Here is a 16,954-nt window from a genome sequence, read left to right as displayed (position 1 = left end):
AAAGAAATAAACAACATTTTGAACAAAAAGCTGAAAAAATATTATGAATTGGATTCAGAATGATAATCAAAACGTAGATAAAGTCGATCAACACCCCAAAGCTTGACAGTCACTACCTCTTCATTGATCGACATTTTATTCCATAATGTTACAGTTTTGATACTCTTTTATGTCTGATGATTGTGTTAGAATACACTTGGAAGCATCTGTTGTTTCGGTTTCTTCTTCACTTGTGTTTTTGGGAAATTCTGTACAGAAGATGTGTACTATCGCCCTCTACAGTATAACAATGAAAACACGGATTCTAGGAGCACAATTATAGCTAAAATATATTTCGACTTTTTCTAAGTATAAGTCAAGTATACTTAAATGTCATTTTAAGTATATTTCTGAGAAGTACATAAAGCCCATTTCTGAGAAGTACATAAAAAGTAGACTAAAAGTATGCTTTCCTATTTTTAGTTTAAAAGAAGTATTCTAATAGCACACTTGAATAAACTTCTTTTTCGTAAGGGTAGTCCTCAATTGCGAAGATAAAAAGGTATATCTCTCATTATTTGACATACAGTTCTTTAGTTAGTGTTTTTCACAAATTCACATCTTTTGATGATGCTGAGTTAATACAGTCACAATTATTTCCGACACTCCTACCTGAACAATCCCTCAGATAATAGCAGAAGCAATTTTTCAAATATTGGTTAAAATTACTGAACATTTAGGCTGAAAAAAGGAATGTTTGCTTATTGGTTTCTGTAATTACTTTTGTCTTTATGCAGACTTACCGTTGGTGAATCTCTCTGTGGAGCCTCAACCGGTCCTGGAGGGAAACCTGGTGAAGTTTCATTGCTCTGCCAAAGCTAATCCACCGGTCACCCAATACAAGTAAGACATCGAATGCAGTTGAAAGAAAAAATGCCAAATGTGACCCTGGACCACAAAACCAGTCATAAGGGTCAATTTTTCGAAATTGAGATTTATACATAATCTGAAAGCTGAATAAATAAGCATTCCATTGATGTATGGTTTGTTAGGATAGGATTATATTAGGATACATTTACGGTAGGAAATTTACAAAATATATTCTTGGAACATGATCTTTACTTAATATCCTAATGATTTTTGGCATAAAAGAAAAATCGATAATTTTGACCCATACAATGTATTATTGGCTATTGCTACAAATACTGTATATCCGTGCAACTTAAGACTGGTTTTGTGCTCCAGGGTCACAAATGATCCAATACTGGTGGCCTTTATTATACTGCATCCACTGAGGATGATTAGACAGAGCTAACTCTAATTCACGTTTTTCATCTGACTGGCACATCACTGTGTTGCAAAATCACTCTTGGCATTTAGTTGCAAATATTTTTAGAGCCGTCTCAAAGCTGAAATCCACTATCTTTGCTAGAATCCGTTCGCTATGTCTAAGCCAAGACCAGGATTGGGGCGCCACATCAGGCATTCAAATCAAAGCAGGGATGTGTCTATCTGACACACTGATCCAATATCCAAGAATAATGTTTCCTGTCCTCTTCAAACAGATGAGAATGAGGTTGAAATACAAGTTATTTATTTCCATGAGATGTAGCCTCGGCCTTGCGGAGGGCCAATAGTGAGGCGATTTGTTAGAACATGCTTTTCGGCGTGGGTTTTAAAACTAGGTAAAAAATAAGTGCAGTAAAATCAATAGTGAAGGGCATTGCACAGCGGTGGATCTTGATGCATGTTATGGAACGGATCCGTGATACAGTTGTAGGTGGGCAAACCGAGTTGTTTCTAGCTTTTGAAATGACAGATACCGGAATCAGACAAGCTTGTGTTTGATTGCCCATCAGGCTTTAGCTGAATGAAGACACATTGGCATTTTTGTTTGTTTTGTTTTAGTTTTTCCACACCTGAGCATCAGATATGAAGAGTGAAATGACTAGCTTCTGCTCAAAAGAACTATGACATGACTTAATGATTTACACAGAAATAATGGCATAATATCATGCTGAGTTTAAGGCAAGAAACATTTACAGACTGTGTTGACTTCAAGACGTCAAGTTACCTTGCCATATTACCTTGTTCCTTTCACCTACACATTATTGTCTCTTAATGGATATGCAATAGGACATACAGCTTCCAGAATCTTCATTATAAAGGACAGGAGCAATAGCATGCGCTTAAGTTGTAGCTGTACTTTATATAGTATACGGTTTATTGATCTTTGCATACTTTTCAAGTACTGAAAATGTCTTTCAGAACCTATTATATCTCACGTTAGTAGTCACTGTGCTACTATTTCTAGTTATGCAGTTGTCCATGGACATTTAGCTTTTTTTTTTAAACAATGTCCTTTATATGATAGATTTGTTTTGTTCCTTTATTCCTGTGAGGTCTGTGGCATTGAATGTTGTTATACTATATCTGTAGGAGCGATATTCATCTTGACTTCAACTTGAGTAAACAAAGAAGCGAGCAGGTGAGGGAGAGCGACTGCGGAGCTGTAAAACCCCCACCAGGCAGAGAACATTATTTTATTTAGATATTTTATTTGTTTATTTATTTTTCTTCAGTAGGTAGGCTGTGATCTTGTCAGGTTTGATGTCAAGTGTTTTAAAGGGGTCCTATTATGCTTTTTCACTTTTTTAATTTGAGTCAGTGTGTAGTGTGTATGTTTGGGCATAAAAAAGATCTAGAAAGTTACAAATCTCAAAGTCCACCCCAAAGGGAGATATTTCGTTTTTAAAAAATCCCTTTTCAAGAACTACAACAAACGGCTCGTTTGGACTACATCGTTGGTTTCCGGGCTTTGTGATGTCACAAAGCGGCTCATTAGAATATCATTAAAATAATTCCCGCCTACAGAAATTTGAATGGTTGGGGAGTGGGGAGGGGTGAATTTGTGGTTAGAACGCTTGGTTGAGTGCATCAGACAAGAAGACGAAGACGACGATGAAGAAGAAGTGCTGCTGCAGAGCAGTGCATCAGAGAAAATGAAGAAGAAGAAGAGATGCTGTGCTGTAGCGTCAAATTTTCGGCATGTCTAGAACAATTCTTACAAGTACAACACGACGTAGCTGGGTGCCGCGGACAGAGGCCGAACAGCGCCGCCAGTGTGCGTACACTCATAGAAAACAATGTATTTGAATTTTAAAGACATGGCGCGACGCGACGCTGCGCTTCTCATCCGGTGTGCGACCGCCTGAAATGCTGTTTTTTTCACCTCCGTGACAAAGACGTTTGGGCTTCCGAAAGCGGATGATGTCAGGAAACAATGGTTGCAATTTTTTTTAACTCTGTTCCTGAGCATTTAATAATGGCAATTATGTGAAAAATAATGTGTTTTTCAAACCACCAAGCATGAGAGCATGTTCTAGTACACCCCGAAAACAAAATCAAGACTTTGTAAAAGAGGCATCCCTATAGAAATTGCCATGGTATTAAAAAAAATAAATTAATAATAATAAGTAATTGTGAATTTTTATGTCACAATTCAGATTTTGTATTATTGTTTTCACAGTTCTAAGTTTATATCTCATAATTTTACCTTTTTATTTTGATTTTAAATAATAAAAAAGGTAACTGCAACTTTTTTTTTCACAATTCTGTTTATATCTCTCAGTTATACGACGGCGTTTTAGTGCCACTTTAAAAAAATAAATAACATCTAAGATTACGAGATTAAAGTCGTAATATTTCAAGAATAAAGTCGAAATTACAAGAATAAAGTCGAAATACTACGAGAATAAAGTAGAAATATTGCGAGAATAAAGTCGAAATGTTTCAAGAATAAAGTCGAAATGTTTTGAGAATAAAGTTGAAATGTTTCGAGAATAATGTCAAAATATTACGAGAATAAAGTCGAAATGTTTCAAGAATAAAGATTAAAGTATGTAACACAGTTCGTAGTTCGGGAAGAAGGAGGCGGGAACCGGCGTACGTTCAAACAAAACTTTAATAATAAAATAAACACAAAATAGCGCGACATTCCCTCGCGGATGACTGTCGCACACAAACAGAACCAAAACACAAAATAAAATCCAGGCCTGGTCCTCTCTCATCTTTCACTGTTGTAGCTCCTCCTTTTATCCTTCCGGAGCTCCTCCGTGGGACTCGAGACCGGTGAGTGGTGCAGGTGTCGCTCATTATCAATTACTCCACCGGCCTCGCTCCGTTCCCACGGCTCTCGGCCCCGCCCCCACGGCTCTCGGCCCCGCCCCCACTCGTCACAAAGTTATAATATTATGAGAGTATATTCTAGCCTTTTGCACATGCAAATGGCCCGCATTGGGAGCACCGGGAGATATTCCAAAGTCTCAGCTTTCAAAATCCGTCAGTTTTATAGCGAAATACAAACAATATATTACAATAATGTGTTTTTTTCACGCTCTTTAATGTAGCGTGACAGATCGCTTTTTCAGTTTAAGCGGCATGTGAGTCTTTCCGATTACAATAGCCTAATGAGACATTATTTTCATTATAAATGAAGCTATAGGCCTACTGTTTTTCATGCCTTCTGATGTTCCTTCACTTTTATATCTTGCTATAAACTTGAAATAAAGAGGAAAACACATTTATAATTTGTATTTCGTGATAAAACTGACAGAATTAGAAATCTGAGCTGTGTTATTAAAAGCAACAAAGCACAAAATTAATGTGATTACTGGGTGGCTGGCGTGCTACAAATAATGAATGGAAGACATTAAATATTATGTCCAATAATTTACTGTATTATACCATGAATAAAACAGCTTGTGAATAGCTACTTACATGTTGTATCCTACAGGCTACCTCAGAAAAGAAAACAATATAACTTATGTTAACGAGTTGGAGTCCACTTCAACCTTTAGAACGTTTTATTAATTAAATAGGCTACATGTGAGGAATGAAAGTTTGGACGCTACAGCACAGACATTTTTGCGGAGTAGGTGGTGGAATTTTCACAAATTTGAAATTTTGGAATTTTCACAAAGAAAATATAAGGTACTTTCATTAATTGATTCACATAAATACAGTGATCTGATCATTAAAGAGCTTGAAAAACACATTATTATAAGACACATAATTTGTGTTTCGCTACAAAACCGATTTTGAAAGCTGAGGTTTTGTTTTATATTAAAAGTAGGCTGCCAAAAGCACAAATCTTATAGCTATTGGGTGGCTGGAGCACTGCAAATAACGAATGCAATGGACGACATGAAATATTATTTCCAAGCACACTGTCCCCGCAAGTGTGACACATGGTATGAATTCTGCTAATAATCCCACATTTATTTGTAGTGTATTAAAAAATGGTTAAATAAGAGAGCTACAGCGCCCCCCAGAGGAATGTTGATTGGGTGTATTAACTGATGTTAAGATAAAAAATTGTTCCTGTTCAGTCTGTTAATAAATATAACATTCTTGATATTAAGCTGTTTCCGCGAGTCCTTAAAATTGACTCTTACTTATCCCAGTAAGATGATATTCAAATACAATATTCAAATTCCGGTGGCCTGGCAACTTCTCCCGGTGATCTCAATCCAGGCAATTTGCATGCGTAATAGGCTATACTCAAAATATTATAACTTTAATTTCTGCGATTTAAATTCTTGAAACATTTCGACTTTATTCTCGTAATATTTCAACTTTATTCTTGTAATATTTCGACTTTATTCTTGTAGTATTTCGACTTTATTCTCGAAACATTTCGACTTTATTCTCGTAGTATTTTGACTTTATTTTCGTGGTGTTTTGACTGTATTCTCGTAGTGTTTTGACTTTATTCTCGTGGTGTTTTGACTTTATTCTCGTAGTATTTTGACTTTATTCTCGTGGTGTTTTGACTTTATTCTCATAGTATTTTGACTTTATTCTCGTAGTGTTTTGACTTTATTCTCGTAGTGTTTTGACTTTATTCTCGTAGTGTTTTGACTTTATTCTTGTAGTGTTTTGACTTTATTCTCGTAGTGTTTTGACTTTATTCTCGTAGTGTTTTGACTTTATTCTCGTAGTATTTTGACTTTATTCTCGAAATATTTCGACTTTATTCTCGTAGTGTTTCGACTTTATTCTCTTAATATTTCGACTTTATTCTCGTAACTTCGACATTATTCTCGAAATATTACGACTTTAATCTCACTGTCGAGATTAAACACGCTGTCGTACCATTGTGAGGTATTCTGGGGCGGAAAAAAATCCAAATTGTGAGATAAAAAGTTATTTTTATATTATAAAAATAATATTGTCTTGTAAAACATACTTCAGTTTTCTTTGCTTTAATTTTTAATTAACGACTTGTAAAAACATTAAAACGTAAAGTGCTATTCAGTAATTCATCAAATAATGGAGAAGTGTGTGTATATAAAGGTCAAGCACTGGTTCATCACTGTAAAGACTACAAAAAAAAAAAAAAACAGTGTCTCAATAAATAATGCTAGTTTGTACTAGTCTACTGCATCTTCCATAACCTAGTATTAACAACTGGTCTGCAAGCTAGGATGCTGCATAATACAAATTGCATAGATTTTGAACAATTATTTTAGTGAAATGGGTGGTGAAACATGACAATGCATGAACAATATTCTTCATATGTGTAGTATTTGCACATATTTAGAGTGCGTATGCTGTGCTTAGTGATGACGTTGTGTGATCTTGCCTGGAGCGAGTCTGAGCATCAGTGTTTTTTCTCACTCCAAGATTGCTTCTGATTGTGAAAATAATATACGTGCAAACTGAATGTAATGTTTTCAGACACTTAATTACATGCTATTTACAGTTAAATGAAAATGTATTACAGTTAAAATAAACATTAAATGCAATTAGTTGAATTAGTTGAGTGCTTTTGACCCACTTAACTATAGGACTAGAGTATATATTTATATGTCATTTCAAAATAACTTTTATTGTTTTTGAAATATGGTTAAAGTTACTGATGAATGTACTACCAAGCATTTATGATAAGCTAAAATATACTTATATCTCATGTAGTTAAATATATTTGCAATTAAAACTGGCCAGTAAAGGAGGGAGGAAGCTACATTGTGCAAACGGCGCAAACAGGACATATATTTTACAGAATTTGCGCAATTAATTTAGTGAATTGGATGCTGAAACATCACTGACAGTGCATGTAAATATTCATATGTGTAGCATTTGCAAATAGTTAGTGTGTGAGCAGAATGGTGAATGAAGTTGCATGTTTTTGCCCGAAGCTTCAGTGTTTTCTCTCACTCCATCAAGAGCATAACACATTAACAACCCATGAATTCACTACATTAGACTATTAGCAGTCAGATTTTGTGAAATATTATTAGAAAGAAAATTAATTCCTAAATGTGTGTTTTGTAGATTTAGATTTGGTAGATGTTTTTATTTTTTATTTTATTTTTTATATATTTTATTGTACTATTCCTGGTCTGCAATATGTTTGACAAAAGAAAATAAAAAAAGTATAGTCTTTTGATTAATCTAACAAACAACCAGATTTGCTCTCCAATTATCATAATAACAATTATGTTTGAGGCATTGTGCTTGTTAGTTGTGGCTGTTTTGGGAATAGTTCAGCCATGTTGTGTGTCTCTGCAGTGATGTATTTGACGTAGCTGATTAAGAGGTTTTCATGGTGGGCTGCTCGCTTCGCTCATCAACCGTATGCTGTGCACACACAGATACGGGCACTTTCGTTGTTTGTTTTCCATGACCACGTTCCCCAGCGTCTCTGAGAAGCAGCCAGACGTGATTCATCAACCAGGGAACAGCACATGGAAAACTGACCAACAGCAACAGATGTAGCCGATATCTCAAAACAGAAAATTAAACTCCGGGCATCTGTCCTGCTGGCTGCTGGATTGGCCAATATGAGTCCATCTCATGATGCTATCATAATGGAGTGAACAGCAGCTTTATTGTAACCTAGAAAGTGTGTGTGGCATGATCCCAGACCGGGAGAGAAGGATGGAGAAGACAGCTTCATCATCTCCAGCACATGTCCCATGAAATCCAGATGAATATTTAAATGCAATTTGTCCCAGTGCAAAAGCTGAAATAATAAATCTACCAAAATCCAGTCTTTGTTGCTGCTGACCACAGACGACTGTCGTACACTTGTGAAAAAAAGTTATAAATAAAAGACCACTTAAGTGACTTAAAGAGACACTTTCATAGACTCTTTTTACTCTTTATAGAATTACACTTATTTTGATATGTTGACTAACATACTAAAGCACATGTACTTGATTATTATTCATTTGAACTGTAGTGTGTTATGATATTACATTTAAAATTAATTTATTTTAAATATACTAAATTACAATTTCATCATTACACATTTAAGTACAGTACATACATATTTTTTAAATACATGACATCTAAGTTTTAATAGAAATTACATTAAAGGATATTTTAGTTAACCATAAATGACTGCCAGTAAGGTTGGCATATTTTAAAGACAACACAAGTATTAATTAAAATACATAAAAGTAGGTGTTGGCTCCTAATTTAAATCTTTAACTCTTTAATCTAAATTAAGCACTGTTACATTGCATTTAGTCCTATTAACTAATTAACTATTTAAGAATGTAATAGGAATGTAAACTATAATACATTTTCATTTAATTGCAAATATAATGCAAATACGTGAAAGGTCACATTCAGTTCAGACTTAAGTATATTCCTTTAAAGTACTTAATTTTAAAGTATTCTTTGCAGGGTTTGCCTCTCCTACCAAACCAAAAAAATCTTGTTTTGTTGTTGTTGTTTTTTTTATTGGGGGAATAAAAAAGGAGCAAAAATCTACTGTACCCTTCAACTCCAGAATAATAAAGCAGTCCAAAAGTTTACAAAGGTTAACACAGATAGTCTGCCGGGGGGGGGTCATGTTTGTTCTGTTTAGAAGACCCTGGCTGAAGCCCAACGGAGCCACTGTGCTCATGGATGTTTGGGCTCTTTGGATGTGCAGCGCTGAATCCTTCAGCTCTGGCAAAGCTAACCCACCATTTGGGTCTTTCCTGCCGGCCAAACCTCCCAGTCTGCCACCCCATGGGCATAAAACTAACACTCAGTCCAGCTTTGCTCTGTATTGCCATAGTTTTGTGCTGTCAGAATACTAGTTGGAATTATAAGTAGAGATCTCAGTTGATAAAAATTATTGAATTAAATGCACTGTTTGTTGTGAATTTAATCACAATAAATTGCATATATTAGTACTTTCAGAAAAAGCTCCCAAGTTATTCAAAGACATTACATTATTGTGGAAGAGGGATGCATCTTTGAATACACATTATAAAAAACTAGCTAGAAGTTACACTGGGCCTAGCCATTTTACAAAAAGTACACTTTAGTATACTTTTAAAAGAGCACTCTTTAACGAAATAATATACTTTAAAAGAATATACTTTGGCAAACTGAATGTGATGTTTTCAGAACACTTAATTGCATGTGTTATACAGTTAAATTAAAATGTATTACAGTTAAAATGTATGTGAAATGTAATTAGTTAGGATTGAGTTTTTGTACCACTCAAGTAGGATTTAAGTATATCTTATTACACGGCTCTGTGGAATGCTTGATTCTGATTGGTCAATCGCACCATCCAGCGGTATGTTATTCCAAGATAACAACCGCCAAATTGAATAACACACCGCTCATCCGGGTACTACGAGTTATCTTGACCGGTACTACTTATATGCTTAACGAGTCACTCCGCTATCGTTGACTGTCTGGCGCCATCTTGTGACTGAAAACACTTAACCGCCGCGTGTTACAATGGAAGTCTTCAGCATTAATTTCAACATATATGGTAAAAACAAATCTTTTTAGCCGTGTAATAAGCGGGATAATGTACACCCAGCCCGTTGTTATCTCAGAATAAACCCCTTCAGGCTGATACAAGATCACCCTGTCGGGGTTTATTCTGAGATAACAACCGGCTGGATGTACATTATACCTTACTTATGTAATTACATACTTCTACTGTACTTGAAATATGGTTAAAGTGTTTAATTTAGTACATCGCAATTTCATTAACTTTAAATGTAATATCAAATAACACACTACAGTAAAAAGTATAATCAAGTACTTTACATGTGCTTTATAGTAGGTTAGTCAACACATCAAAATAAGTGTTAAAGCATGAAGATCATTCAAATATGTGACCCTGGACCACAAAACTTCAAGTGTCAATTTTTCGAAATTGAGATTTATACATAAACTGAAATCTGAATAAATAAGCTTTCGAAACTTCAAGTGTCAATTTTTCGAAATTGAGATTTATACATAAACTGAAAAGCTGAATAAATAAGCTTTCCATTGATGTGTGGTCTGTTAGGATAGGGCAATATTTGGACGAGATACAATTATTTGAAAATCTGTAATCTGAGGGTGCAAAAAAATCAAAATATTGAGAAAACCGCCTTTAAAGTTGTCCAAATGAAGTTCTTAGCAATGCATATTACTAATCAAAAATTAAGTTTTAATATATTTACGGTAGGAAATTTACAAAATATATTCATGGAACATGATCTTTACTTAATATCCTAATGATTTTGGCATAAATTAAAAATCTATAATTTTGACCCATATACAATGTATTTTTGGCTATTGCTACAAATATACCCCAGCGACTTAAGACTGCTTTTGTGGTCTAGGGTCACATGGAATGATTTACTTTGTATTTTAAAATAAAACGTTTAATTTGACATTATTACAAAGTGAGCCTTTTAAAAGTGTACTTAATTGTGTTAAGAAAACATGAAAGTGTTTTCTCCTTAAGTTCACTTAAGTAGCCTTTTATTTTGCTAATATTTTATTGTCTGCATTTCTTTATATTTTTTATCATCTGTGTGATTTTGGCATAAATTAAAAATCTATAATTTTGACCCATATACAATGTATTTTTGGCTATTGCTACAAATATACCCCAGCGACTTAAGACTGCTTTTGTGATCTAGGGTCACATGGAATGATTTACTTTGTACTTTAAAATAAAACGTTTAATTTGACATTATTACAAAGTGAGCCTTTTAAAAGTGTACTTAATTGTGTCTGCATTTCTTTATATTTTTTATCATCTGTGCTTTAGCAAAGTGCATAGCCTGAGATTCACAAAAAAACATGGAAATGTTACTTGAAGCATGACATGTTTCAAATATAGAATTAGATTAGATTGATGTATTGTTTTATTAATTCATTCATTCATGGGAAATTAATCGTTAACTAACATGACAGCCAGTTAAAAACATTCCACACACAAGCTTGAATGTAAAATGCATTAGAGTGGCAAATCTCTGGTAAAGCCTGAGGATGATTTAAGAGGCTTGAAAGGGTAGAGCTCAATAAATATTGTGTGTCATAGTAGTTACTTTCCCATGTATTGACTTGAGAAAATGGGATTTAAATTAATAGGAAAGATGTGCTGCTTGTCATAAGGGACCACAGCTGAGATTGATCATAACACAAAACGTATGAATACAAGTTTATAATGAAAGACGTGCATAGCTAATGCACAAATATAAGCTAGTTACTTAAAAGAACAAAATAATCATCCTTCTAGGCTCTTGTAATAAACAGGCTATTTAATGCTGAATGAAATTATGGCGTAGTCAATCTTCTGATCTGATTACAAAGCAGCTGCTTCAAAAAGCTCTATGTGTAATTTATGTTACCACGAGAAAGAAAAACTCTGGTAGACGTATAGCAGGCGACTGCTGCTGTAATTGCCCATAAATATAAAGTTTCACAGCGTCGCCTATTCACTTCCCTCAGAGCAATTATGTTGAGGACCGAGGCGACATGCTCAGATTTAAATATTTTTGGAAGCACAGGTGTGCCTGCGCAGATTTAGCAGACTGTGTTCTAAGCTGCTTATGTTAACTCCATGAAACAGTGCTTCTCAAGCACACTAGCTAGGCCAATTACAACTGCTGTCCCTCCTTATTTTAATTTAGTCAAGAGGGAGACTGTTATCATGTAAATGACACTCTATCGGGGCCCGCAGATGGTATGAGTTAGTTGCAGATTTAATGAATTGTGTACTCATTCCCACAGAGCAGGTGAATAGTGAAGTTTTGGCAGCTCTCTATCAGTGCCGGCTGCTGGCTTTGTAAAGCAATGCTTCTTGACAGCAAGGAGTTAACTGGCATTGAATATATTAGTTTATTGAGATATTATCCCTAGTGTCAGGCTGTGAGACACCCATCCACCACTGGCTTTGGCTTGTACAAATGTGTCCCGTCATAGACGCCAACAGAGAACTACAAAGTAGCAAGTGACTTAAAGATGCATTACTTTGTCAGTATGGGAGAAAAAAAAAATGTATTGTCGGAAGATGCCTTTGTCTTACAGAAATTAATGGTTCCTTGTGGGAAGTGCTGTGAATTTATTAACATCTGATGTCTTTGGTACAGTATACTGTATGGGGTTTGTGTCATTAGGCCATGTGGAGAGGGACTGGTGCCTATTTGTCAATTCAGGATATGTTTTTACCAGTCTGGCTCCATTCAGTGTTGTTAACTTGGTACCCAGGCAAGAAACATGCTGAAGCAAGCAGAGATATCTCACTTCACTGATTTGTCATATAACAGTGTTGTAATTTCCTCAAACAAAGTGGCACCGGTGAAACTGGCTCCCATTGAAGATGGCTGTCTTTCTTTCTTTCGGTCTCCAACCACATACAGACAGGCAGCTATCATGCCTCATTGATGACTATGATAGAAGCAGATGGATTAGACACCAGGTCTTCCTCCTATCGCCATGGCAACCTCCAAATTGGGTTCCACTTTCCTGTGATAGCGTACGTCAGGCAGGGGCTCATAATGATGGCTTTCTGTTCCATTACTGAAAAAGTTAGACTTAAAAGAGTTAATGTATTTCTCGACTTGTGGATCTGAGACCACTTTTACAAATGAGCTTAAAGATATGTATCACATTATCTTAGAGAGTACCACTGTCACCCACTCGATGTGAAAACTAGATCTCAGACTGATAGCAAGGCTTCAAAATTATAAATGAAGTCTAAGGGAAGTTAAGACTTGGAAGTTTGATGTCATGACTCAAATCAAAATGATTTTACCAAAGTAGGACGTATTCAAATATAAACCTATTTTACTGGTCCTAGAACATAATTCTAACCTGGTTCACCCTTAACCATAAACTACATATAAAATGAGGGAGAAAATTATAAATTGACATGAATGTTGCACCAATCCCATCTATAACTTTAATATTAACTATTACATCTGACTAGTTAACATGAAGTTTGTTCTAGGACCAACAAGAACATTTGCTCCTGGAGGACCACTTTCCTGCAGAGTTTACCTTCGACCTGCCCCAAAACACTTACCTAGAAGTTTTTAGTCATCCTGAGTCCTTGATCACCTGGTTCAGGCGTGTTTAGGACTGGAGCTAAACTCTGCAGGATAGTGGACCTACAGGAGCAGGATTGGACACTCTTGAATAAGGATGTTCATCAAAGAGCACTTACCACTTACTTCCTGTCAATAATGTGCAAAAAAAAATACCTTTAGCTATAACAGCTTGTCAGTGGGGCAGTACCCTTAAAAGGACAACTTTGTACCTTATCTGCACCTAAAAGGTGTATATTAGTACCTTAAGGGGAACACGTTGCTATAATAAGGTACTAGTATAACCCTTTTAGAGGTAAATGAGGTAGAACATGTCCATTTGTACCTGTTGTACCCCTAAAGGTACAATTATTGCATGCTTTTGAGTGTACAGGAATGATAACATCCTGCAATATGTTTTGTCAATGCTATAGGAAACCATTAAGTTCACTAGCTTTTTTTTGGTTTGTCACTAACTTTTGTTTAGTGCTAATAGTTGTTTGGTAATGCTGTGTTTAACTCTGCCTGGACCGGAAACCCCTCTTTAACTATTGTATTGGCTGCAGGTAATACTCACCTTCTTTGTCTGCTTAGAGTGGGCTTCATAACTCTATATCATATCTATCTACTGTTTATAGGTGGGCCAAAGGAGGAAGCATGATAAAGGAAGTGTCTGGAGACACTTATGAGGTCATAGTGGATCACTCATTCTTCACAGAGCCAGTTTCCTGTGAGGTCACCAACCCACTTGGGAGCACCAACATCAGTCGGAACGTGGATGTCTACTGTGAGTTATTTCAGTTTTTTTTTTTTTTTATATCTGAGTTGTCCAAACCTTCATGAGGGACCATGTTCCTGCAGGGCTACAACCTGCTTCAAAACACCTGCACACTTCTGGCAGTTCTAAAGACCTTGATTAACTGGTTCAGGTGTGTCTCCACAAATATTAGGAGAGAGACTTATAATCCTCAGCTGCCATCAGTCTCGTATTAAAACAAGCTTACAAGCACTAGGTTTAAAATATTACCTCTCTGAATAGATCTTATAACCTGGTTTATTTTCTCCAGTTGGACCTCGGATGGCTGCAGAGCCCCAGTCTTTACAGGTTGACCTAGGATCCGATGCTGTGTTTAACTGTGCCTGGACCGGAAACCCCTCTTTAACTATTGTATGGATGAAAAGGGGCTCTGGGGTGGTAAGTTGCTAGACATTCTTATTGGACATTGCTTTTAGTAAACACATAGATATCTTACACCAACCATTCCATTTTTCAATACAGCTACATTAATAGTATGTTGATATTCAGACATCTTGTCTTTGTAAAGAAGAGATCAAGCAAACATGAAAAAAACAAATCTATTTCATTTGATTTGGTCTTTTCATCCATTCATTTAAAACTTCAATATGCTATTCTTTGTATAAAACCTTTGATCTATTAATACATTGCGTTCTATTTCTGAACAGTTCAGGAACAGAATCAGAAGTTTTCTAAAAAGACATTCTTATTTCAAGGACAGGACAGCACATAGTATTTACATTTAGTGCTGTGCCCCAATGGCAAACATCAGGGTTTTTCAGACTCCCTGCAATTCTATTACTCGCAGGTGGATAGTGGCTCAGTTTGGGGTATGTCCGTTTTCTGGCACAGAAATGAGGGAAATTGTGCCCCAGTGAAACCAACGGGTCTCATTTCTCCCCCGGTTGACTTTCACCTGCCATCTTACATGTTCACACGTTCCTCCTCATCTCACCCAAATTGGATTTTAATAATTAAGAAGAAGGCCCTTTTCCAAGCTTAGCTGCCCATCCATGAGTCCTGATTCATTTTGACTCAGACCAGCTGCCTTTGCACTCCTTTTAAATATTTTGATCTTTGACCTTTGGCTACAGGTTCTAAGCAATGAAAACATCCTGACACTGAAATCTGTCAGGCAAGAGGATGCTGGGAAGTATGTGTGCCGTGCGGTGGTCCCTCGTGTTGGAGCGGCTGAGAAGGAAGTCTCTCTCACCGTGAATGGTATGTGGCTAAAGAAGTGTGTTTGTTGGGTACAAATGTCCCCGTTTGGAACATATGTAAATACAAAAGGTGCAAGCAATTGGAAATTCAGGTGACAGAATTAGACCTATTTTGGCATTCATGTTGACTCTAAGACAGAAGTTTGATGTTTACTCTCCGATCTGCTGTTTCTCTGGGCTAATGCTGATTATATTCAGTAAGAATTGCATGAGGAGCTGTTTCTTAGGCTGTGACAGGCTAATGAACACAGGAGAATAGCGGGAGACTGGCTACTCTCAGATAAATTACTTCATTATGGCCGATTGATATTCAGGCGGCATGCATTAGCCACACGACAGCTTTCATTCGCAAAATCCAACACGTCTTTTAAAAGCTGTTTTCTCTCCGAAGCTATTTGCCATGGGCCACGGCTTTGACGTGAGTGGAAAATAGGAGAAGTTCAGCCAAAGTGACAAGTGTGTTTGCATTGAATGATTCCACTGCATGTTTAGATTGACTAATGCAGTTTGGTGCTGGGAAATGAAAGAAAATCAATAAAGAACTGTTACGACTGATAGTATTAATATGCAAAGTCAGACATTCATTCAAGGCCTACAGAGAACTCAGGAATTACAGACGTTACAGTTGACATCCACTTTCATCAAGTGCATTCTGATCTTTATGAGGACAGTAAAGGGTACCTCTGCTTTGCATTCATTTTTGACTCCTAGAGAGTTCAGGATTGCCTGGAATCCCAAATAAATACAGTCTTGTTGTTTGTTTTTCTGATATTAGAAAGATTTACGGAGGTTTATGAAAAGATCCAACACTGTACCATCATGTCTCTCAGTATTAACCCCTTTAAGCCCATGGTTTTTCCATCTGTATATATATATATATATATATATATATATATATATATATATACAATTTTATTTAGTTTTTTGTAACTATAGTGTCCTAAAACAACAAATATATAAGTAGACAACCTTAGGAAGCGTTTTTGACAATATACTGGATAATATGTCACGTTATGGTATTTAATTCATACAGTTTTTGGGTGTTTACTGTGAAAAGTATTTAAAGAAACCTATAAATGTAGCATAAACAAGTGAACTTGAAAATTCACACCCCAAATCTGGCACCCTTCTAGCATATAATGTCACTTTTTACATTCAAATCAATTCCCCCTTTTTTTCTCACAGATATCCATCACATTACAAAAGTTGCAAATGGGGTTACACATTCTACCAGAATGTGCAAATGATTATGCAAAAAATTCTTAAGACATTTTTGGGGGAAGAAAATGCAATAATGGGTTTGTTGACAGTGTATTTGGAGTATCTAAGATTTATTTCTCTGAATTGGTATTATTTTTAATTACCATGTACCTTATTTATTGTTATTGTATCATTTTAAAACCGCTTGACCTGGATCTGTCTTTTAGGTATCAAGGAGTACTTCCTTTGATTCTTTTCAATAAGTAAACCCTTTTGCTCTAAAAGCCACAAGAGGACGGCAAGCTGTGTTCTAACTCATTTCTGGAAGTGAACACAAGAGTGCGGCGTGTTAGATTCAAGCACCTAGCGTAGCCTTTGATGTGGCAACATGTGGCGCAGGCTCTCTTGTAGCATCGGGCTGATTGTTTCAA

At 36.0% G+C, this 16,954-nt stretch overlaps 1 protein-coding gene across 1 annotated transcript in view; it reads left to right on the top strand.

Moving 5' to 3' along the window:
* LOC107675421 (kin of IRRE-like protein 3) overlaps positions 1-15,324 on the top strand; it is a gene marked incomplete at its 3' end in the record, with an annotated part of 18,831 nt that extends 3,507 nt beyond the window's left edge. The window contains exons 2-5 of the mRNA XM_016469753.1: positions 777-882; positions 13,946-14,094; positions 14,375-14,502; positions 15,198-15,324. Coding sequence (XP_016325239.1) covers positions 777-882; positions 13,946-14,094; positions 14,375-14,502; positions 15,198-15,324 — 510 coding nt within the window. The remainder of the gene's footprint in view (positions 1-776; positions 883-13,945; positions 14,095-14,374; positions 14,503-15,197) is intronic.
* Between the last annotated feature and the right edge of the window lie 1,630 nt (positions 15,325-16,954).

The sequence above is a fragment of the Sinocyclocheilus anshuiensis genome, unplaced genomic scaffold (assembly GCF_001515605.1).
Source record: "Sinocyclocheilus anshuiensis isolate Anshui unplaced genomic scaffold, SAMN03320099.WGS_v1.1 scaffold2000, whole genome shotgun sequence".
Taxonomy (NCBI): Eukaryota; Metazoa; Chordata; class Actinopteri; order Cypriniformes; family Cyprinidae; genus Sinocyclocheilus; species Sinocyclocheilus anshuiensis.
The sequence above is the reverse complement of the archived record's forward strand: the minus strand, read 5'-3'. Positions and strand labels throughout refer to the sequence as shown.